Source organism: Hakea prostrata, chromosome 10 (genome assembly GCF_041222555.1).
Source record: "Hakea prostrata isolate BN-2017 chromosome 10, UWA_Hpros_2, whole genome shotgun sequence".
In the NCBI taxonomy this organism is placed as follows: Eukaryota; Viridiplantae; Streptophyta; class Magnoliopsida; order Proteales; family Proteaceae; genus Hakea; species Hakea prostrata.
This window is the reverse complement of record NC_142609.1, coordinates 48,686,987-48,711,457: the sequence shown is the minus strand read 5'-3', so window position 1 is coordinate 48,711,457 and position 24,471 is coordinate 48,686,987. Positions and strand designations below refer to the sequence as shown.

The 24,471-nt window shown below is 37.6% G+C and overlaps 2 protein-coding genes and 1 long non-coding RNA gene across 8 annotated transcripts; all 3 read left to right on the top strand.

Moving 5' to 3' along the window:
• The first annotated feature begins 3,340 nt into the window (after positions 1 to 3,340).
• On the top strand, positions 3,341 to 7,626 carry LOC149003658 (FT-interacting protein 3-like). 4 transcript variants are annotated; one of them, XM_089137565.1, is made up of 3 exons: positions 3,420 to 3,569; positions 3,752 to 3,885; positions 4,001 to 7,626. In XM_089137565.1, exon 3 carries the CDS (start codon positions 4,431 to 4,433, stop codon positions 6,750 to 6,752), a length of 2,322 nt encoding a protein of 773 aa, XP_088993691.1. In that variant the 5' UTR covers positions 3,420 to 3,569; positions 3,752 to 3,885; positions 4,001 to 4,430; the 3' UTR covers positions 6,753 to 7,626. The 4 variants fall into 4 exon arrangements, with proteins under 4 accessions (XP_088993690.1, XP_088993691.1, XP_088993692.1 ...); XM_089137564.1 differs by lacking the exons at positions 3,420 to 3,569; positions 3,752 to 3,885 and adding an exon at positions 3,341 to 3,409; XM_089137566.1 differs by lacking the exon at positions 3,752 to 3,885.
• A 5,694-nt stretch (positions 7,627 to 13,320) lies between these two features.
• On the top strand, positions 13,321 to 20,241 carry EIL3 (ETHYLENE-INSENSITIVE3-like 3). 3 transcript variants are annotated; one of them, XM_089137522.1, is made up of 3 exons: positions 13,321 to 13,680; positions 14,235 to 16,058; positions 16,219 to 18,886. In XM_089137522.1, exons 1-2 carry the CDS (start codon positions 13,640 to 13,642, stop codon positions 16,027 to 16,029), a joined length of 1,836 nt encoding a protein of 611 aa, XP_088993648.1. In that variant the 5' UTR covers positions 13,321 to 13,639; the 3' UTR covers positions 16,030 to 16,058; positions 16,219 to 18,886. The 3 variants fall into 3 exon arrangements, 2 of the variants coding, with proteins under 2 accessions (XP_088993648.1, XP_088993647.1); XR_016170254.1 differs by lacking the exon at positions 13,321 to 13,680 and adding an exon at positions 19,536 to 20,241 and having other exon boundaries at positions 13,689 to 16,058; positions 16,219 to 16,324; XM_089137521.1 differs by lacking the exon at positions 13,321 to 13,680 and having other exon boundaries at positions 13,689 to 16,058.
• A 3,187-nt stretch (positions 20,242 to 23,428) lies between these two features.
• Positions 23,429 to 24,251, top strand: LOC149003656 (uncharacterized). Its single transcript, XR_016170115.1, has 3 exons — positions 23,429 to 23,611; positions 23,703 to 23,749; positions 23,832 to 24,251. It is a non-coding gene; the product is annotated as an uncharacterized LOC149003656 (long non-coding RNA).
• The last annotated feature ends 220 nt before the right edge of the window (positions 24,252 to 24,471 follow it).

Below are 24,471 nucleotides of genomic sequence, written 5' to 3'. Positions count from 1 at the left end.
TTCTCTCTAATTTTTGTGGAAAGAACTTCGCATGTAATTGGTAACGAGCTTTTTTAAACCGATGTTTTTCTCGAGAATTGTGTTTTAGCGTTTTATTCAAAGAACGGTGTTCTAAACACAATTTTGATAATTTCGTAAAATCTGTACTTAGAACTAAGGTTTAAAGTATCGGTATTGAGTATCGTATCAGTTAGGTGATTTTAAGAGACGTATTGTCCTGTATCGAATATTGTATCACTTTAGTTAATGTATTCTATTGTAATTTAATGGATAGACGTATTGAGATGTATCAAATATGAATACATATCGGCTAGTATTATATGATATCGTGTGATACTTTAAACCTTGCTTAGAATATTTAAGGAGATTCTTTTAATGATGGCAAGGAGTTTGAAATTGTGTGAGTGAAATTTGTATCAAGTGTTCCTCTTCCTTTTTAATTCTGGGATCTACCTTTTGTTTTCTAAGACTAATAAAACAAGTTAAAGTTGCTCTGCAAAAAATATTTTCGAGCATAAAAATTGAATCGTTCCCTAAGGATGATAGAAGAATCCATTTTACCAAATACTCCTTGCTGGTTTAATATTGTGAGAATGATGAGACGTAAAAAATAATTTGTTGTTTCGTTACCAAACATGTCCTTAGTTGTCACTTCATCTGATTGGCGATGTAATAGTTTCAAGCGAATCCACCTGCATGTTATGATTTTATCAGGTCCATTTTCCTATGGATAAAGGACACTATCTATCACTTACATCCAAAATTTGAAATTAAATTAAAAGAAAAAAATTTATATCTTCTAAAGCTTACTAGAAAAATGGATGGTCCATTTTGGATCTTATCAAATTCCCCAATGCTGATTTCTCAATATGTTTTGGGTGCACTATAAGCTTTCGTGGTGGGCCAGGATAAAATGGGCCCCGGTGCTGTACTTTGGGGACCACTAGAATATGCAATTGGGTAAAGATTAAAGATGATGGGCTCTGCTTTCCCATCTAGAGCCTTTTTGGCATAAGAGGACAAAAGTTACAGCTGGATCCCGCCACCGATCCAAGAAGAAGTAAGCTCACGGTATTGCCACGTGTAAAAGAGTTGGCTCCTCAATCTTTCTCTCTTTTACTTACTGTGGGCCCACTGCAATGCAAGCATGTGACCGAAAAGGTATTCTCGCTGATCTGGCGCACTTTTTTTCGTCGCTGACTGACGGCTTTGAACAATGGTTCACCGAACCGGGTAAAACTTTTTGACCGACCAAGAGATCTGACTCTTTTTGGTTCGACCATGATCCACTTTTTTAATTCTAGCTCACGGGTCAATTTTTCTCCATGGAAAAAAACAAAAGGAAGATCTTTAATAGAGGTCAAAGACTCAAACGCAATGTGTCTATTCCTGATTGGTGTTCATCTATAAAACCTTTTTGCCGTATCAATACAAAGTATGCTTATTTCTCTATCATATGGGTTTAACCCTTTATTAGGATATGATAAAAGAAGAAGAGGACAAATTTTCATAAATAACGTAGATTTTTCATAAACAATCCAAAGGAAAAAAACAAAATTCTTTATCCATCATGAGAATTCCTTAGAGCTGGTTGAAGGATTTAGGAAGAAATGTTCATAGGTCTGGGAAACAAAGTTGCACTCTAAACATTCAGTCAGCAACTTTGTTTGCTTCTCTCTTAATGTAATCAAACTTCACCCAACCATCAATGTCTAAAAGGGTATTTATTTTCTTAATGAGGCGAATAATATTCCCTTACATATGCCTACAAAGGTCGAAGATAGCAACTACTTTCTTAAAACAAAACCCCAAACTTCAAGCTAACCTAAGGCCTTCAATAATCGCTATTAATTCTACTTCAAGAATTGAAAACAGAAGAAACTTCCTTGCAAAACCTCTTTTGAACAACTCCTATTAATACCACAAAATATTCCTTACCTGCATATAATTCTCATTTTGTTTGAGAGAGGCATTCATGTTGCACTTTATCCAGTCACCTACAGGGGCTTCTACATGTCCAAAACTTTCAAACTCTTGCTGTTCGAATGTATCAATGGGCACTTTGCCCAAACATCAACCACCATTCTCGTGTTTGAGGTGAAGCCATTGGAACCTAAAATGAAGCAAAAGAATAGATGAATCCTAAGTTTAATAATAAATGGTTCATTGAAAAGAAAAAGTTTATTAATTAATGATTTTGTTGTTAATTAGCTTTAATATCAAAATAATTAAAATATATTTAAGAATGAAACTTTTAAATGCATTCAACTTAAATATCATTCTTCACTTCACAAAAAATTGAGTTGGGGTCCTTTATTCTTTTACACCTTTTTATTATATAGTAGAAGGGTGGTTGAGCTCTGAACTTTGATAAGAAAAATTAAATTTAATATCTTCAACAAACCTACTTATTTTTTTTGTTTGCCAACCATAGTTTTCAAGGCTTTGTCTTGACAAATCGGTCGAATCTGATGTTCGACCACGGTCACACACCTGGCTGTGGTGGGTGAGTCTCCCACTTGAACCAACTCCCGTTGGTACAAACCTACTTTGCTAATATATAATGAAAAAATATAAGGAAAGCAAAAACCTCTACCTTAATGGATTTAAAAGAATTGAACTCTAAGAAATAAAGGGTTCAATAATGACTTGATTAAATATTTTTAACATAATTAAATTGTTTATGTTTATGAATTATTTTTTGCTTTTGATGTTAGTAACCTTTGCATCATTGCTTACCTTCGATGTTGGGAACTTTTTTTCTTTTTCTTTTTCTTTTTTTGATGTCAGTAATGTTTTCTAAATTTTGAAAAGTGGAGATTAGTTCAACAATATTTGAAAAATTATGTCTTTTTTATTTTGTTATATTGTTTTACAAGATATTACACCATATCATTTGATCTTCTCATTCTTTTCTTTTCTTTCCTTCTTTCTTTCTTTTTTTCTTTCTTTTTTTCTTTCTTTTTATTTATTTATTTTTTATTTAAGTGTGATGTATTCATAAAATTATGAACAATGACAAGAAGACACTAGTGGTTGAGTTGTACTTCCCACACACCATCCTGCGCTCCTCTGATAGTTAAACCGGATTTGATATTTCCGGACTTTTCTGGTTCAAAGTCCGGTCCAGTTGAGCCAATTGCTAGCATGCGCAGTACTGTAAGCTTCACCGCATGTCAGAAATCATTTTCCCTCATTTTTTCTCTTAAAAGTCTTTTTAAGTAACCGAAAGGGAGAAAGAAAGTTCATCGCACGTGCTAATCCCGACCATAGTCTTCACACGTGTGTCTCGAATTTCTATTTCGGTTTATTAAAAAAAAAAAAAAAAAACAGATAGGAGATACAGAGTATGTCTGGCTGCATTTCAGTGGATTCACAGATCTCGGTATTTCATGGGTTGCTTGCTTTGGTATATTTCTAGTGTTCTCTGTGTTTTCTTTGTTGTTTTTTCTTTTTTTAAATTTCTCCATGCAAATTTTTCATTACTGAACCTTGAACAACGTTATCGATTATCTACAATCTCGGTTGTCTCTGCTAGTTTCTTTGTGTTTTCAATTGTTACTTCGCAGGTACCATTACTGCAATATTGTTACTGTTACTTTTGTTATTTTTCTCCGATTTTGGATTTCTCTGCATTCTTACTGGTGGATTTTATCGACTTGTTTGTTGATATGATCTTTACTTGGAAAACTTTTTGAAGTACGAGTTGGAACTCTGATATCTGCGCTGTGTGAATTGTTGTTGTGGTCAGGTTGAAGTTCGAAGCTTGTCTGGTTTTGTTACGATTTTCAGGAGCATTACTGTGCTCAGATCTGGAACCATTTTTTTCTTTTAATTTTCGGAAGAGTTTCTTTGTTCTGTGTTGTGTGAAGATTCTTGGAATGTGTATGTGGTTTTCTTGAGTGTTTTAAGACTATTATGAGTGAGAGTAGACTTTGGAGCGAGGATCAGTTGGTTCTGTTCACGGCTTACAGTTTGTTTTTTTTTTTTTTTTTTGCAGGTTTCCTTCTTTCGGATCTGGAATTTTGCTAAGGAGCTTCGTTTTTTTCTTTCTGAGCTTTCGTGCTTCATTTGTTAAAGCAACGAGATTGTGATCGGTTCCAACGGTCTTATAGGCTCTGCTCTCCAAGTTTTCGTTGGCCTGTGTTCGATTTTTCGATAACGATTTTGCTTTGTAAAGTTTTGAATTTCTCGGGTTTCTCTCTTATCGACAAAGCCAGAAATTACGGGAAACGGTTTACTTCCTCTGTTTCCGAATCTGTAGGGGGATAAAAATTGAAGAAAATCTCTGGTTTTGAGAACAACGGCTGTTTATATGACTCGTTCGACTGTCTAGGGGTGCGAAAGTTTTGAAATTTTCATTTAAGTTGTTCGGTTTCAGGAGTCTCTTCCTTCCGTTACATCATTTACTTCTCTTTCGAGCATAGAAAATGCAGCATAGGCCTCCGCCCGAGGACTACTCCCTGAGGGAGACCTCACCTCACCTTGGTGGTGGAGGTGTCACTGGGGACAAGCTTACGAGCACCTATGATCTGGTTGAGCAGATGCAATACCTCTACGTTCGGGTTGTCAAAGCCAAGGACCTACCTGCGAAAGATGTAACTGGAAGCCTTGATCCTTATGTTGAAGTGAGACTAGGAAACTACAAGGGCACCACTCGCCATTTTGAGAAGAAGACAAACCCAGTATGGAACCAAGTCTTTGCATTTTCAAATGAACGACTGCAGGCTTCTCAATTGGAGGTTACTGTGAAGGACAAGGATGTGGTAAAGGATGATTTTGTTGGCCGAGTTGTGTTCGATATACCTGAAATCCCTAAGCGGGTTCCTCCAGACAGCCCTTTAGCACCGCAATGGTACAGACTGGAAGAGAAGAAGGGAGATAAAGGTAAAGGGGAACTCATGTTGGCTGTGTGGATGGGCACCCAGGCTGATGAAGCATTTCCTGAAGCGTGGCATTCTGATGCGGCCTCTGTTAGCAGCGACGCGGTTGCCAACATCCGGTCAAAGGTATACCTGTCCCCCAAGCTTTGGTATGTTAGGGTTAATGTGATTGAAGCTCAGGACCTACTACTTGGTGATAAAACTAGGTTCCCAGAGGTTTTTGTCAAAGTTGTCCTTGGTAATCAGGTTATGAGAACTAGAATTTCCCAAAGCAGGAATGCTAATCCAATGTGGAATGAGGATCTGATGTTTGTGGCAGCAGAACCTTTTGAGGAACGCTTAGTGTTGAGTGTGGAAGATAGAGTTGCATCTAACAAAGACGAAGTTCTGGGGCATTGTTGGATTCCTCTGCAGAATGTGGAGAGAAGATTGAATAATAAGGTTGCGAACACTAAATGGTATAATCTTGAAAAGCATGTGTTTGTAGATGGGGAAAAGAAGGAGATAAAATTCGCCAGTAAGATTCATCTCAGGGTCTGTTTGGATGGTGGGTATCATGTTCTGGATGAGTCAACACACTACAGCAGTGATCTTAGGCCAACAGCTAAGCAGTTGTGGAAGCATAGCATTGGAGTATTGGAGTTGGGGATTTTAAGTGCTCAGGGATTGTTACCTATGAAGACCAAGGATGGAAGGGGTACGACAGATGCATATTGTGTTGCCAAATATGGGCAGAAATGGGTACGAACAAGAACTATCATAGATAGCTCTACTCCAAAGTGGAATGAGCAATACACATGGGAGGTTTATGATCCTTGCACCGTCATTACAGTTGGTGTGTTCGATAACTGTCACTTGCATGGTGGAGATAAAGCTGGAGGAGCAAAGGATTCAAGAATTGGAAAGGTTAGGGTTCGTCTATCTACCCTCGAGACTGATCGGGTTTACACACACTCCTATCCTCTTCTGGTATTACATCCCTCAGGTGTCAAGAAGATGGGTGAAATTCAGTTGGCTGTGAGGTTTACTTGCTCCTCTTTGCTAAATATGTTGCATCTATATGCACAACCCATGTTGCCTAAGATGCATTATCTTCATCCATTATCAGTGAGTCAGCTTGATATTTTGAGACACCAAGCCACCCAGATTGTCTCTATGCGGCTAAGCCGTGCAGAGCCACCTCTGAGGAAAGAGGTTGTGGAATACATGTTGGACGTTGACTCACATATGTGGAGTATGAGGAGGAGCAAAGCTAATTTTTTCAGGATTATGGGGGTTCTTGGTGGATTAATTGCTGTTGGAAAATGGTTTGATCAGATATGCCACTGGAAAAACCCTCTTACAACCATTCTTATTCACATCCTCTTTTTAATATTGGTACTATATCCAGAGTTGATTCTACCTACAGTTTTTCTCTACCTTTTCTTGATTGGGGTTTGGTACTATCGATGGAGGCCAAGACACCCACCACACATGGATACTCGTCTCTCTCATGCCGATAATGCACATCTGGATGAATTGGACGAAGAGTTCGACACATTTCCAACATCACGCCCTGCTGATTTTGTAAGAATGAGATATGACCGTTTGAGAAGTGTAGCTGGGAGGATACAGACTGTGGTTGGTGATTTGGCAACTCAGGGTGAGAGGTTGCAGAATCTGTTGAGCTGGAGGGATCCAAGAGCTACAGCTCTGTTCGTCACTTTCTGTTTCATTGCTGCCATAGTGCTATATGTAACACCATTTCGTGTTTTGGCCCTCATTACAGGTTTTTATGTGTTGAGGCATCCTAGATTCCGCCATAAGCTTCCCTCAGTGCCTCTGAACTATTTCAGGAGGTTGCCTGCAAGAACAGACAGCATGCTATGAGATCAGCTCATTGTGCATTTGGCAGCCATGAACTCAATCTTGAATCTCCTCCCATCGTCTCTTCGTAACTGTTCTGGTTATGTGGCATTGGATGGAACTCCTAATGTTGGGTTCTGGAATGGTGTACTTTCCTCCCCTTCTGTTGGAATCATGAAATATGCAATTCATTTCATTTCGTCTCAAAGATTTATATATATCAGTTTGTCTTCCGATTGGTGATCAATGCATGTTGATATCTGATTTAAATTGTACATCAGTTTGCTTAGCATCTCTGTGCTAAGTTTTTATACTTGTTTAGTGATTTTGTCATCAACACTTTTTAATGTCTCTTGATCTGAATTCAAGAATCACAACCTATTTAGATATATGTTGAGAGAAGATCCCGGCTGGGAAATCAACATTGAAGTTTTACTTGATGCATGGTTATATTCTCTGTGGTTTTGGCCTCTCTTTTCTTCCCCCTTCTGTCTCTTGTGAAATCTGAAACTTTGCTCTTGAACTGAGATTAAACTATGGATTTGTTTTGTTCAATTAATTCCTGGTAGATCAAAGCACTGCATCTTAAGAGCAGATACACCATTTTTTGAGTCACATGATTTGTTTAGGGTTATCCCAGTGCATCTTAAATCTTTTGAAGTTTATATCTTTTTAAAATTGAATATAATATAAACCATTGAAAGATGAAACTCACTACATATTTGCTCAGATAGATTAATATCCCTACTAGATCTCTGTACACGAAAATTTTTTGTCACAGGTTTCCAGATGATTTTACATCTGACGAGTGTTAATTGGATGGTCATGCCGTCCAATGATTTGTTTAATCATCACTTTACACCTTGTATTCCAAGATTGCACATTGGTTTGTGTTGCAGGCAACGACGATCACATAAACTTTGTGTCTTTTTCTCCTTTTAAAATTATTATATTATATTTCTTCTGAGCTGGTATCTGGGTTGGTGAGGATTTGGATCAGAAAGGTCTGTTTTTTCATGAATGCTCCAAGATGGTTCGAGGAACACCATGGTTTGAATAAGAAACAGAAGCCGAGAAGAAATAGAAAATAAAATTTTTTGCAGGGTTTGGATGCTTTTGCACTTCCCTCTAGGTGTCTGTGTTGCTTTTCTTTATATTTAATTCAGGTCTCCTCGTGTTTTCCTCTTAGATTTTGGAATTAAATCTGTCGATACTGATGACCATCTCAGACAATTCCTGCTTTCTGCTTCTGGATTGCTAGGATACAAAGTTTGGTTTTTTCATTTTTCAGGAATGGGAAATCTATTGCATCTGAACTTGAATGCGACACATATTTAAACAAGAATGGTTTGACCCGTCCAAGAATAATCTCAAGTCTGCCCTTAGCTCTAGTTCAGATCAGAATATTTTAGCCTTAATCTGCCCTTAAGATCAAAATCTTTGGGTCAGTTCATGTCAGATCCGCTAGGGTCAAATTTGCACCTTTACAAAATTTTAACCAAAACACCTGACCTCGGTTTTAAGGTTAGTTTTCATTTTGAGAATTTGGGATAGGCTGTGACGACTGAGGATTAATTCATTAATTCATTAGTCATTAATCTCCTCCCCAAAATAAAGAAAGAACATACCCATTTCTATCAGTAGTTCAAAGCCCTATGCCCATGCCAGCAACCTGTACTAACAAAACTTTCACATAAAAATGTCTCATTGTTTAGGTAAAAGGGGGAAAAAATAAAACAAAACAAAGCAAATGGATCAGAATGCCGTTCATATCCAGTGGATCAAACAGAAATTGTTCAAAAAAAACTATGGTTCTAGCTGTGTTTCAAAGAAGAATCGATGAACTTCAATTCAATGTTCGTGTACATTTGTTTGCCCGATTTCGCCATTAGATGCTCTGAAAATGCTGACAAACTTCCTGCTGCTGTGGAAATCGATGAAATCAAGATTCTCGATAGCTTTAACACCTTCATTCAGATGTGAACCCTAGAACAAACATTGAATTGCAAACCCTAACCCAAGTCACGTAGCTGCAAAAGATGAGTTCATTGTGTGTTAAAGAAGCTAATTAAAGAGAACCCCAAATGAATCAAGAAGATACTCAGTTCCAACATCCAACGATGTAAGCAAAGTAAAAATGTGGGGATATATTTTGTCATATAAATGAAGAAGAATCAGGAAAGCAGAGTTTTTTCTATTGTTGATATGTTTGGCGAAATTCTTTTTCATAGAGTAGCAAGATGGCATTTGGTGACCTAATCTCTCATTTGGGATACTAATATGCTCCAGCGAGATTCGAATACATGACATTGTCACTAAAAGGTGTTGATTTAAACCACTAGAACATATTTACGTGGCAGTGACGTAATCTCTTATTCATGGTAGGAGTGGAAACTCCAAATTTTTAGACATGATTTGAAAGTTATCTGTTTTGATGTCTTTGCTAGGTTTTAGTGTTCGCCCACCCCTATCCTTAAGTTTTTGACACCCGAAAAGAACAATTTGGTAGGAGTGGAAACTCCAAATTTATAGACATGATTTGAAAGTTATCTGTTTTGATGTCTTTGCTAGGTTTCGGTCGTTCGTCCCCCCATCCCTAAGTTTTTGACACCCAAAAAGAATATATTGATTGTTGTTATCCAGGGTCTAGGCTCTCTTTACGACTGCCTAGTTGGTTGTAATCCCCTCTCACCCCCCCTCCCCCCAATTTTATGCTTTTTATTTCTTCCCATTTTGAATCTTGGTAATAAATTTCTTTATTCATCTTTAAAAAACGAAAACTGGAGCTTTAGGAGAGGTAGCCGTCGACATCTCTCCACCAATTAGTTCAAGCTTCCGATTTGAATATTTACATATTCCCTCAAAATGCCCCATTCCAACTAGATCGATGGATCACTACTGTTTAACATATCAAAACCATGTCCAAGGGTACTACCAAGGAGATCCAAGGACTATGCATGAGACTAGGCGTTCTACACACTTTTGGGAGATGGTATGGATCAAGTCATGGTGGAATCTGATTGTCTAGAATTGGTTAAGTGCATAAACCCCCCCCCCCCTCGAGAGCAACAGCCATTGTTGATGATATTAAAGTACTTTGTGGTGCTTTTACATCTTGTAATGTAGCTTACATTTCTAAGAAATCCAATGTAATAGCGGATCTCTTAGCCCAGAAAACCTAGTCTCTTTCGGACGTGACTGCTTGGCTTATTTCCTCTCCTTAGTTGCATGAGTTATGCTCTCTTGCTCCCTTGACTAGTTCGGTTCTCTAATAAAATGGATTAATTACCCAAAAAAAAATAAAAATTACTGTATGGGTCTGAGATTTTCAAAAAATAAAACAAATTAAAAAAACATATATCATGTGATCTACAGTATGAATGAAATATGTACCAAAAAAAAGAAAAAAAAGAATGTGTTGTTGATTCAATTTTGAAAACCTTGCTCTTAATATTCAAGGGCTAAAAGGCCCAAACCACCGGTCCACTTTAATTTGTTTTCTTATGTTACTTTCCAATAGCTCCACGCATCATTTAAAGTCCAATTTTTTTTTCTTCCATTACTGTGGGTTCACAATTTATTTATTATTATTTTTTTAATAAAACAATTTCGTACTTAGTAGTACGTGATCATGCTATTTCACAATTACATGTCTTCCTGCGTCACCATCCTGTGTTGTTATACGATATACTAGGTTTTTTGTTTAATTACGCCAATCAATTATTTATTATTTTTATTAGTAAAAAAGTAGTCTGAATTTATGTATTTGCTATTCTTGATGTATTATTTTTAAACAAGAAAATTTGAAATTTTCTTTATTTATTTTTAGAGATTGTTACTTAATACTTGTGGATTTCTTTAGTGGACCATAAATTAATGTATAATATATTATATGTGAGTCTCAACTAACTCCGTGAAGAGTTCGCTCCCAGAAATATAGCCATCCCTGCCTCCCCACGTCAATCCCACAAGCCTCTTAATTCGCGAGATCGTGCACCTTTCTTTCCTAATTTTGAGTTTTTAGTTTGTAAAGAAGTGTGTTTAAAAAAAAAAGAAAAACCACCGGTCCACTTTAATTTGCGGTGTTACTCCAATAGCTCCACGCATCATTCTTGAAATAAACAATTTTTTTCTCCCACTACTGTGGGCTCCCTTTTTTTTTTTTTTTTCCAAAAAAACAATTCCAATACGTGACCAAGCTTCACATACACTTAGATTTATTGCGTCCCATCCTTGTTGCTATATATATTCTTAGGTTTTTTATTTAATTACGCCAATCAATTATTTATTATTTTTATTAGTAAGAAGAGTTGTCCAAGGACTTATGCATTTGACTAATCCTGATGTGTTATTCTTACACAGGAATTTGCACATTTTCTTTAGTTATGTGGGTGAGTCTTTCACGTGTGGATTTCTTTGCAGTCCACATAAATTAATGCATACTATATTATCGTGAGCTCAACTAACTTGGACCAACCTTTGTTGGTGGAGTAAATATTTTAACACACGTGATATGATATGACATTAGGTGATAAAGTCAAATCACACACGGGAGGAGGAGTACAAATGGAATTTGCACACTTTGAACCCTTTTACCAGATTTTAGAAGTCCTTGTCTTTTGACTCTTTGCTGATAATGAAAAGCCATGACTTTATGTGACCTTTGGTGGAATTTTAATTTCAGGTGCATGCATATGCTTCTTTTTATTTATTTTCCCTCTTCTAATGGGTAAACAGGTGCATGCATATGTATTCCATTCTCCATAAGTGGTCAAAGATAGAATTATTTTAACAGAAAAAAAAAACATTAAAATATAAAGAGAAAATTTCAAAATTATCTTTTCGCAAACTTGAAGGACCCAGTATCCGATATCAAAGATTTTTGGTAGGATATGGGTACCTCCAATCGGATGGAGGGAACCACGGCGCCGATTGAAGAGGGGCTTGAAGTTTATTTCGACCAGTGAGTTTACGTATAGAGGTCCTAAGTTGATCATTGTTCTCGGTAAAGTTTGATTTGAGCCCCAGTCAAACTAATCCCTCCGGCAGCGGGTGGTCTTGTATTAGCAATGTTTTGATCACATGTATCTGTTGTTGCTGATGAACCAATCACCAAGAGAAAGTTTTGGCTAGAAAAGCCTTTTGTTATCTTATTTAAACGTTAACTTAATATATTGCAGGCCTCCACTCAGTCGAACAAGACAAATCTCATCGTTCTATATAAATATAATACCCAAGTCACAATTAAGTACTAATAAAAACAAATTGAAATTTTCAGAAAAGACAAAAATTCCTTTAAATGGAGAATTTTAAACTCAAGGTCCTATTCTTTAACCATCTATAGCCACTCATCTTCTTTGATTCTTGAATCTTTTGAGGTGGGAATAAGATTGAAAATAGATAAACAAAAAGTAGAGTTTTTTAATTAGTGGCCCACTTAGGTGGGTTGAAACTCTAGGGAAAACACTCCCCCATAAGTGCCAAATGTTACTAGTTTTCAATTCCAAAAATTATTGGTTACCCACTAATGTTCTTGATTCTGTTATCTAATTCAAATATCGAAATTGAAATGATCATGATATCATTAACTATAGTGTTATGACTTAAATTACTCTTACATACTTAGCCATTTTCTCCCTTCACTCTTATCTACCATGGGCCATTTTCTTTTGGTTGAGGTTCTCCCCCAATTCAACCAACTCCAAGATCCATCCAAACAACCAGCTTTTGTCATCTCTAGCAGAGAAGAAATTCAAGAAGAGAATGGAAAAAATAAGCTTTTTTGGCAGCAAGATGTATCCACACCCACTGTTTGTTTTCTCTCTTTTTTCAATGATTGAGGATCGTTCGGTTGTATTATTTAGTTTTCTTCCATGGATCATCTATTTTTCTCTTTTTGTTTCTTCACTGAGAGTAAGCAAATGAAGCAAGATCCTCACAGGCTTATGGGTCTGAATATTTTCAATTTTGTTTCTATTGTTTTGGAATTAGTTAACACAAGCCCATCCTCTAAAAGTGGGTAACCAATCATTTTGGAATTGAAAGAATATAGGTACCTAAAGTTTCGCCCTACTTAAGTGAACCACTAGTAAAAACTCTAAAAATTATTTAAGACTAACAATCTTACCAATGAGCTTGGACCATCTCTTGATTAGAGAGAACAATATACTCTCCTGACACTTTTCAACAACACAATTCAGGTAAGAACTTTATTGTGTGATTAAGAAGTGTCGAAAGAGCACATTGTTCTCATTGGACTAAGTGTTGATCTGATTCATAAATCGAGTAACTGAGGTGGTCTTCCTGAAATTTTTTTAAAAACAAAAGTAGAGTGAAAGAGAAGTGAATTGCTACAGTGCTACTGTGCAGCCTACGGTCTAGATCGAAACTTGGGGTTGCCCGAAACCTAAGCAAGAGACCACAAGTTTCGATTTGAACCATAGGCTGTTCGACTCATTTATTCCGCAGCATCCAAGCAAAATCTGTGAGAGAGTTTGGTAGCCGTACGGGGCTGCGGATAGTCATCTTCCACCGAGAGAAAAAAAAAAAGAAAGTATTTTGTTTTTTTCTTTCTCTCCCATCAACCGTAATTTAATTTTTGTGAAATTTCTATCACAAAATTTTCAATTTTCGGGAAATAATAAATTTCGGATTCTTATTTCTTTTATTAATTTCTGTCCTAAGTATCTGTGTTTTTTCCATTTTCATCATCCTTAGATCGCATTCTTAGTCTTGCATTAGAATTTCCCCCTTTTCTGCTGTTCCATTTTAGATCTTTGGTGGTCCACTGCGTTTTTGTTTCTCTCAAGAAAACCCTCTCTCGATAAAACACTCTTCTCTATCTCGACTCCTTTTAACAGAATTTTTTTTAGGTTTAGCTGGTTCTTCAATCTCTAAGCAATCGAAACAAGATGGTGATGGAGGAGTTAGACGATATTGGAGTTTATACTGGGTATGGAATTTTGAATCATTTTCCTCCTTTCCGTAACAATAAGAAAACATGCATCTTTCAGTTTCTTCGTCTCTGTAATTTTATAGTATATTGGCCGTCTCCCTCCTTTTGATTTATTTTTTTGTTAACGGATGAGAAAGTCAATTAATCGCCAATCTTGGATTCTTTGAATGGTGTTAACCGTTAAGCAGTTGCTTTGATTTCCGGGTTTTGAGATGGGTTTTCATGGTATCTTTAGATGTCTGCATCTATGTGAAACTGTATGGGCTGGATTGTTTTGATTGGTGAAATGATTGTACAACTGCTGAAATAGATTAGGCATCCAAAATTGAGTATTGCTTCCTGAAGTTTCATGCTTGTTTCCCTAGAATTGTATTCGTTTAAGTTTATCCGGAATGGTTGTATTGTAGGAGCTGGTTTAGATCCATGATAATTGCTGGAGTTTTGGCCATTTTTCTTCTTTCTCTGCTCTTTTTGTACTGTTGTTCCTTTAAATTTTTGTTTTTGAATCAAATGGAACATCTTCTGATGATTGCCAACGTGTTGGAAGACAGTTCGGATATTGAAGCCGACGATATTAGGTGTGAGAATATAGCGGAGAAAGATGTCAGCGATGAGGAGATTGAAGCAGACGAATTGGAGAGGCGAATGTGGAAGGACAGGATCAAGCTCAGGAGAATCAGGGAAAAGCATAAGCATGCAGCTCAACTAGCTGCTGAGAAGCCCAAGCCCCAGCATACTTCTGATCAGGCCAGGAGGAAGAAAATGGCAAGAGCACAGGATGGAATCCTCAAGTACATGTTGAAGTTAATGGAAGTGTGCAAAGCCCGTGGGTTTGTGTATGGTATCATCCCTGAGAAGGGGAAGCCCATGAGTGGTGCCTCTGATAACATAAGAGCCTGGTGGAAGGAGAAGGTGAAATTTGATAAGAACGGACCAGCAGCCATAGCTAAATACGAGGAAGAGTGTTTGGCTGCTGGGGAGGCAGAGAAAAACAAACAAGGTAACTCTCAGAGCAGCCTGCAGGATCTTCAAGATGCCACTTTGGGTTCTCTCCTATCATCATTGATGCAGCACTGTGATCCTCCACAGAGAAAATACCCGTTAGAGAAGGGTGTCCCACCGCCATGGTGGCCTTCAGGGAATGAGGACTGGTGGATAAAAATGGGGCTTCCTGTGGGTCAGGTTCCTCCTTACAAGAAACCCCATGATCTGAAGAAGGTTTGGAAGGTTGGAGTGCTGACAGCTGTGATCAAACACATGTCCCCTAATATTGCAAAGATCAAGAGGCATGTACGTCAGTCAAAATGTTTGCAGGATAAAATGACTGCCAAGGAGAGCTTAATTTGGTTAGGAGTGTTAAGCCAAGAGGAATCACTTATCCAGCAGCCTAGCAGTGATAATGGGACATCTGGCATAACTGAGACTCCTCGTAATGGTCGTAGTGAAAGGAAGGAAGCTGTGGCTAGCAGCAGTGACAGTGACTATGATGTCAATGGTAGTGAGGATGGTGTTGGTTCGGCTTCATCTAAAGTAGAGAAGAGAAATCAAACAACGGATATTGAACCTTTGGCAGATTCATCTCATAACCCAAAGCGTCAAGATAAAAAGAGAGTAGAGCAGTCAAGGAGAAAAAGACCTCGTGGGAGCTCAAGTCATGTAGATCAACAAATGGCCCCATTGCAAAATGAACATTTACATGGAGAACTTAGAAATACACTTCCAGATATGAATCATGCAGATATGCAGTTGGATGAATACCAGCTACATGTTGTTCAACAGGAAAATGGCCAAATGGCATCATCAGGGCCTTTGGAGAAAGACCCAGAGATCCCAACCCCACCAGCTGAATCTACAATTGACAACTTCTCAATCATCCCTCCTGTGAATGCTGTGAATGCTGTGAATGCAGCTACTCCTCAGAACTTGTCTACTGGTGCAAGGCCGTTGTCATGTGCAGTCATGGAAAATACTGATTTAACTCCTGGAGGCAGCTACTATTTCTTCAATACACCAGCTGAATATAGACTACCTCAGGACAAGCCTCTGCCGCAAATGGAAATGGCCGAGTCCCAGTGCCAGCCAGAGGAAACTGGAGGTCCTGCACCATTGCTACTAGGAAATGAAAATGGAATTCCTGGTGTTGACGTTAACCATTTTGTAAAAGACACATTCCACAGTGAGCAAGATAAACCAGTTGAAAGTTTCTTTGGATCTCCACTTGGTCTTGATGGTTTACCACTAGATTACAGAGGATTCAACAGTCCATTTCATTTTGGAATTGATGGTACTAGTTCATTAGACGATCTAATGTTTGATGAGGACTTCATCCAGTACTTTGGAGCCTAGTGTCCAACAACAAACACTTTGGAAAAAGAGTGAGTAGTAGTTCATTGCATTCTGATATTTTATTTCTTTTATGTTTAGTATTTTATTTATCTACTCATTCTTTTTTTTGGGTGGTGGGTCATAAAAGTGGTTTGCATTTGGTTATTTTAATCTGATTTGAATGTGTTCTTCTGTTGTTATTGATCACAGAATGATGCTTGTATTGTGGAGGGAACATCGAATTTCCAAACCATCATGCTTATGGTCAATATCTGGTATTATGATTTGGGAGCTCAAGGCTGTAAATAATGCACATGTAAGTGTGCATGTCATTCATTGGAAAGATGGAATTATGATTTCTTGTATTTCGCTTAGATGTCAATTGATGAGTCATTGTAAATTTAATAGATTATTTCTTGCATTCAAGAGAGCAGTGTCTAACTTTGAGCCTCTTTTTGCCTTGGAAGATGGAATCGGGTGAACGTAGAACTGTCGATATATTGCATGTGCTTCTGAGTTCTTTTGCCTCCTTTACAGGGTGTTTGTATACTCTTGAGAGTTAATGTTATATCTTTAGACTACCAAGATTTTAGCAGTTAACTTACTGAGAATAAACTCTGGGTGTAATTCCTTTCCTCACCCAGCCCCTTTCTTCTGATCAGTAAATATTTCATGTTTGAAGTTTTAGACTTAGTAGACATATTGTATGCAGTCCATGAGCTCACAGAAGTATTCTGAAGAGCTGGGAGGCTGTGGCTAGTTACAAGCTCCAGTACCACCCAAGAAAGAAGTCAAGGCCAAAACCCTTGTCTCTTACTAGGAATCATGTTCCTATTCTTGATGCAAATACATTGTATTGGACTAACCAGTTGGTAGTCCAGTTCAGGCTTGAGTCTTGGGTCTAGTAGGTTATTACAAATTTATTCTAAAAATATGTTAAAAAAGAGAGAGTACTATTTTAGTCAGTCAATTTGAGAAAGTGGGGGACATTTGTAAGTGTTAGAGTTGGTTAGGAATTTTAGGTGATATATCCTTATTAAATTGTGTTTCTAAGTTAACTTGATTTCCTTTGTTTGTTTTGATTTTCTTTTAAATAGCTTGTATTAGAATGAAATCTCAGATTGTATAGAATGCACTGAGTATATGTTTGGACAGCCGTTGGGCCAGATTTTTTAAAATTCTTTTCTTGATATGACCCTTTTTTTTCCCCTCCTGCAACTCTGATTTTCTTCCAGCCTCTCCCTTCTCCTAACTGGCTCCCTAATTCTTTGAAGTCTCATCCTACTCAAAATTTTATTCCTAGTTTGAATCTTCCCCTAATATGACTTGGACTGTGTTTTCAATTTCTTTCATGTCTGACTGATTATTGGTCCTAATTCAGGAAAGACTAGGATTTTGATTCCAATCCTATTTGGATTATGTTTTCTTTATTAAATCCACTCCTAGAATCTAATGTAGGGGCAAGATCTGCTGTGTCTGCCTTTTGCTTTATTTCAAAGTCAATTTCTTGGATATGTAGTTGTTAATTGGGAGCATTATAGTTGTATGGACCGAAGTTATGGAATACTTTTTCAAATGAGAAGTAGATTAATTTGTTTTTTGTTTCTGGAGCTCAATTATTAGATTTATATGGATGCACATCTGACCCTCCTAAGCCCTGCAGTAGGAGGAACCTCATGCACTAGGTGCCTCTTTTAGTAGTTTACTTTAATAAGATTAGAAAGAAAGCTTTTCAAGTTGGTGAAGCAAAGAAAGTGCAAGAGAAGGTTTAGGTTTATGGTAATTTACTTGTTCATACCCTATACTTTGTCCTATTACTTTTCTCACCAAAAAATCAGACAAGCACTTAACACACCCCATAAAACTGACAGGGTTGGTCTACTGTCAGCAGTTAACATGAAAAGTCTGTTTCACCCTTCTGGGCTATTGAACTGAAACTTGTGACTGGCCATTGTATCTTTCAAAATTGATTTAACATAAAAAAACACCTAAATTCATTAGGTCACTGAATGTGAAGAAGCTCCACATGCATTGCTGGTGAAGAAGATGGCAACTGAAGATCCAGCAAAACTCATTGCTGTAATCTGGTTATCATTCTCTAAAGAGGAGAGGAAATGAGGAGAGTTGGGCGCTTTAGGAAAAGAAGTTAATGGTTATAGTGGAAATACAAAAATTCCCCCTCCTTGCGGTATTCTTTTCCCCATGTAAACATGTTTCCTATCTGACTTCAAAACCCAAACCATGATCAATACAAACTCTCTCTCTCTCTCTCTCTCTCTCCCGTAATTGCACCATTAAATTTCATTGGAGATCAAGGGATTAACATTTCTGGTTCTTTAATTTTACTTGGGTCTTTTATTTAAGTTTTATCTGGAATTGTAAACCTAATTTGGATTTGACAGTGAGTCCTCATTGAGAATCCTAGTTTGAGTTATACGTCAGCCACTATGTCTTGTAATTGTAATTGCTCAGTTGAGCCCATGATTAATTAAATAAGACATTGTATATTAGCATGGTTGATTCCTGAGTGAGCTACTATGTCACCTATTTCCTTTCTATCTGATTTTCAAACAAGCACTAGATCTGCCTGCTTCATCTCTTGGAGCATCTTTCTTGTTGCTGGAGTTTTCTGCTGGTTTAGGAGTGTTGACAGTGGATCTGAATATTTGTCTGAGTCACTCAAGGGTGCATTCGATTATTGCTTGTAGAAGAATCAGACTGCAGTTTTCTAGGATATGGTTTCTCCATCTTGAAGCTTGATCACTCATCACTGATCTTTTCAAGTTGTGTCTGAACTGCATCTTCAAGTTATTGGATCTTATTTGAGCATAGCCTGCAATGTTCATATCCCCTTCTCATTCCAGATCCAATCTTCAATTTAATTACTGGTTTGTTTAAAACCATTATCTTCTTATTTCTTCTTTGACTTTCATTCTCAAATCTCAACCCTAAAATCTCCTTAGATCAGACCAGCAACTGAAGTACCACCATATTTGGATAATCCATACACTTTGACCATTAGAAACTAGATCCTTCCTCTTCTTTCCAAGAGCCCTTATCCTAAAATGCTGCTATTCAATTCCAGCAATTTGGTATCCTACCAGCAATCAATTTAGAACTATATTACTACCTTTCTTTCCTCCCTTGCTTTTATGTTAGGCATTACCGATTTTGGCATTCTATTGTTGTAATAATTTGCTGTCAAGTATCTAAGGTTTGAATTGCATTGTGGATTAAGGTGCAGGATGTGTAAGGATGTTATCTAAAATTGGCTTTCCTTATACAGGCTGGTCATTGCAAAATATTTCTGTTCTCGTGAAAGGGGCTATTATTGTATTTCCCATGTGAAGAAGCTTTGTGATGTAGCTTTTGAACTTTAGTTTGTTCTTCTAATCATGGATCGTCATTTAATATCTTGATTTCAGTTGTACTGCTTTATTTTAATAATAAATTTGCCTCTCCCTAGCCTTTTTAATAGCCAAAGCTTTTAATGGTATATCCTTAGTCACCATTTCTCTTTCTATTAGATACAATCGGCAAGTACTTGAATCACAACTTATAACTTAGCAGATGGGGAAAGATCTGCAATCCACCTGAGCAGTAAGATGTCAGCTTAGGTCGTACCAGTGCACACGGCTTCCTCATTTAGCAGGGTGTGATGAAGTTAGATGTACTCAGCCTTATGTTTCTGGGGCATGAACCCGTGACCAAACTTTAATCTATCTGAAACTAGAAATTTTTATTTTCTAACTTCTGGATGGTTACAACGGTACCAAGAGGAGGATTTCCAACAGCTTCAGCTGTTGGAAAAAGAGCTTGCAGTCAAGTTCAGAATTGAGAAGAACAATGACCTATGAAAGATGAAGGCTGCCATGTTATTCTAAGTTTGCACTCAAACTCAAACTACATCAGCTAGAAGCAGAGACTTCAATCTTCGACTTCTGTGGGTCATATTTGCTGTAGAATTGCTTCCTGCTTATGAATCCAAATTTCTAGTGTTTTTCAAGGTCTTTTATTTGCTTTGAAGGTTCAATGTGTCCTGAAGTTCTTGTGGAATGCATTCCAAGCTTGAAGGGTGTAACTGGATGGTTACTTTCCTAGCAATGGGGAAAACTAGTCATAGATTTTGTTAGACAATCGCCAGTGCGGGAATATGTTTTTGTCACATCTGAGTGGTCTGACCAAAGAAGTCAGATTAATATGAAAATATTTTATTTTCTTGTGTCCATGACTACCATCTAGATGTTTTGTGTACTGCAACATATCTAGCAAACTTGTTCTTTTATAATTCTTATCATTTTTATTATTGGCTTTGAGCTATATCATGATAAAACTTGGACCATAAAGGATGTGCTTGTAGCTTGGTTTCAAGTTGTTCACTTCTGCTACCTGTTGCCTTGGTGCATTGAAGAAAATGCATGCTTTTGATCAGCTTTTGACCTCTTATTTTTGCCACCTCTATCTCTGAACTACTATTAGCCTTCTGTGATGCATTATCCAATTTGATTTCTGTGTACTGTTTTTTGAACTCTTGGAACCAATGAAATTTCTTGTCTCTGTTTCCTTAGTTCCACATCCCCATGGAACATTTCAGTGAGACACTGTAGATTTGCCTCGTTTCTTCTCTTCTCTTTTCTTTTCATTTGTATGTGTATTTGGTTCCTTTGGTGCCCATTGAGATTGATCTGGCCTTAACAAATATGTACCTTCTCTGACATGCTAAGAACCATGATACATTAAGTTTGAGTTGGAAAGATGGCTCAATTTTGAATGACCTTGAGTAGCTAAATATCTTGGTGGTCTGGACAGAGGAAATTCTGAATGTGATTCAGTCACATCTATGGGAGAATTATCCAAGACTGCTATCTTCGTTTGGAAGATATTCAAACAGATCCATTATATCATCGCACAATGGATGCAGATATGGTGTACTGACTAAGCTCACATTGTAAAACCTAGAAGATATGTTGCAAGTTTTAGAACACATTGATGCTTATTGAGCTCTACAATGTTGCTGGAACCATTTTGCTGCTTTAGGGAACTAAAGATACAGAAGAGGAACATACAGTTGCATGACTAACTTTCCAATTGTATGCCCTAGAAATTGTCTTTTGATCTTGTCCACTGTGTGTTTATGAGTTTTCAAGTTGCAATTTACAGGTTAGGATTGGGAAAATAATTGTTTGTTCACTGGTTCCCTGAACTTGAATGCAATTTTACATATGTCCCTTCACCATTTGAAACGAGTTTTGAACCCTTTACCTCATAATATGAGGTTTGGTCTTTTCAAACTGAGCCAATCTCTTCTGAGTTATAACAGGACCCTTTCATTGAAACCATAAAATGAAGCATGTAGCTCATGTATCAAAACTTTTTTTTCATTGAAATTACCCTAGCTTTTAGATTAAAATATTCTACATGGTTGAATTCTATAACTCATTGAGACTCATTGGGAGAGCCCTTCCAAAGAGAGAAGCCACGGCATGGTATGGTTTGTTTCATTAATTGTAAAAAGTAATTGAAAATTTGTGTATCGCACATTCGATTGCGAAAAAGAATGTTGCAGGCTAAAAGGATTGGGAAATAGAATGTCCATTCTACCCCAGTCGAGTTCACAATCTTGTATACTACAATTAGATGCATCACGTCAACAAAATATGTTTGAATTTAATTCGGCATATTTGTTGATACGATGCTCTACTCGGCTTGGGAACGAGCGCATGGGGCGACACGACCCCCCACTAAACGCAAAAACGATAATCGTTAAAAGTTCGATATATCGCGATAAATGAATATCGGATATTTAAAATTATTTAATTTTACTTAACTACCCCCTGCCCCGCCCCGCCCGCCCGGGTTTTTTTTTTTTTTTCCTTTCTCTCATTTACCTTGGTTTCTTGCATTAACTATTCTCCCATTTAACTTTTCGTATTTCTTTCCTCCCGGCGGAAGCGAAACCAGGAAGCGGCCGAAACCAGGCCGATCCCGATGCCGGCTCTCTCTCGGTCTCTCCCACCCGGACTCTCGGACACTCTCACGAGTCACGACTCTCCCGGTTCTCTCCCGATCTCTGTTCCCCCGCGTCTCTCCCGCCTTGGACTCTCCCCCACGATTTTCATCATCGATTTGTTTGAGTTTTCTCAATATTAGTTGACTATTGTATTCGGGCGGTGTGGGGGGCCGCCCCCCGGCCCCCCTATATTAGAATTATGATATTGTATTCATATTAGAATATGAATACTGTTAATATTTACAATGTCATATATTGGATATGTATTTTTATTAAATTGCATTAAAATACTATGAGACGATACGTCTCTTGACACGACACCTTAAACCTTATCTTAAGATATCATAATAATGGTTAAAAAAAAGGAAAATAAATAAATAAATAAATATAATAATGGATTCTCCAGCTATGCAGCTAGCAGACAAGAATCGAGTGCTTACTTTTGTAATTTCATGAACTGGCTCAGCGACAGGCTGGCAATTGGGAGATCCTTATGTGGGGCCCACTCACTAATCATTGGAGAATATCCACGACCGCTTTCCTCGCCTGGCCTGCATAATTGCCCGTGGCAATCTTCTTCCAATAGTAATCTAACACGTGTCATAATAGTAAAGGATTTGTAGCTTCAATATCTCGAGGGCAGGAGAAATGCTCCTGCACTACACACAGATCCCATTTTTCAGCCGACCGATTGGTATCCGGAAGAATCATGTTTTTCATCTACGATCCAACGTCCAGCATGTGCCCATCAGAATAAACATGAGAACACAACCTCTCTTTCTGTATAATTCGTCTCTAAAAACGTGGAAATTTTGTCTTAACCCTTTTGGAAATTGCCTGGTGCACCTGCAGCGAACAATCGAATCTAGAATGTCTATTTTTCAAAAGTGAAAAAAATCGTCCATTTCTGAAAAGTTTTGAGAAACACATGGTTGAGACCGTTCGCAGTATTGTACTGCATATAATTGCACGGTACAGCTAATGGAGGAGTAGTAGGATGGTTAGGAACCTGACTTCTCAGTGGAGAGGTCATTGGTTCAACTCTTACCGACGGCATATGTAATATCCGTGTTCCTATATATAAAAAGCGCCTTTGTACCAAAATATTGCATGGTATGCTACTGCGCATGAATTGTTTAGCACAGTGCTGTGCAGCGCAATGCTATCCATTAATTAAGGCACAACATAGTGCTGCGCATTGAATTAATGTGCAGCACAGTGAAGTTAGTTGAGCTCCATTTTATCAGAAACAATACAAAAAGACTGAAGAAAGAAACTCAGAAAACCATTCACTTCTTTGCTCTGCTTCAGTGTCTACCGCAATAGGGAGGCAAGCAGCCATCATTTGTTAGTGCATTAAGCACCAATTAATTAATGCGCGGCACAGTACTGCCCATTAATTAATGCATGGCACAGTGAAGTTGAACTCCAGAGACACTATAAAAACACTGAAGGAAGAAACTCAGAAACCCATTCACTTCTTTGGCTCTGCTTCAATGGCTACCGCAAGAGGAAGGGAAGCTGCCATCATTTCGATCTGGGTTATCATTTTGATGGCGTTTCTGTGCTCAGCAATCCAAGCTTCTCGTCCCAGTAAGTCTTGCTCTCTCGTTTCTTGTATTGTATCCTTTCTGTCTCTGTTTAGCTTAATGTCTGAAGTGTAAGTGGTGTTCTTTGTAATCAGGTTTTCATGGTGAAAGGAAAGTGATCGAAGGAGACAAAGGTTCGCAGGTATTTGAACTGTGAAAATTATACTGTTAATGGTTTGTTCATTTGGTTGTTTCATCTCCAAAATGGGTCTTTTCTGTTTCAGGTTAGTAAAGGTCCTGAAACCCTTCTGTTTCATTGGGTTTTAGATTCAGAGAGGCTAGTTCCAACTGGGCCTGACCGTGATCACCACCTTTCAAGGCCATGATAGCTCCGATCAAGCTTCTTAATGTATCCGTTTATAATGAAATCTATGTGGGGCTTGCTTTAACTTATCGTTTATGGGTTCGTGAACGAGTTTTTCACTTCTGGGTCTTCTTCTACAAATCAAGGTCTTCTTATACGAGAGACATGTTATCTAATTGATATTTATAAAGGCTGTCTTTCTTTTAAAATATGAATTTCATACATTTTCAGTCTGCAACCTTCCTCTTTCCATTTCTGCTTTCCCATTGAGTAACGGTTTAATGAACCTTGCTCCAAGATGCATTGACATCAATATAATATTTGTCTTTTTTTTTTTTAATTAATTTTATTATATCGCGGAGCTTTACATTTAGCATAAGAGACTCAAAATTTTGACTCTACCTGTAAATGGATAGTAGAAATCGGCCTCCGAATTCTCATTCATATTCTTTTAAGGGTGTTCATATCCGGATTCTCCATCGATCTTTACTTCCCAACAATTCGAATCCTCGATGGCCGGGCTAGTAATCCATGGTTATCCAATTTAAACTAAATTTGTA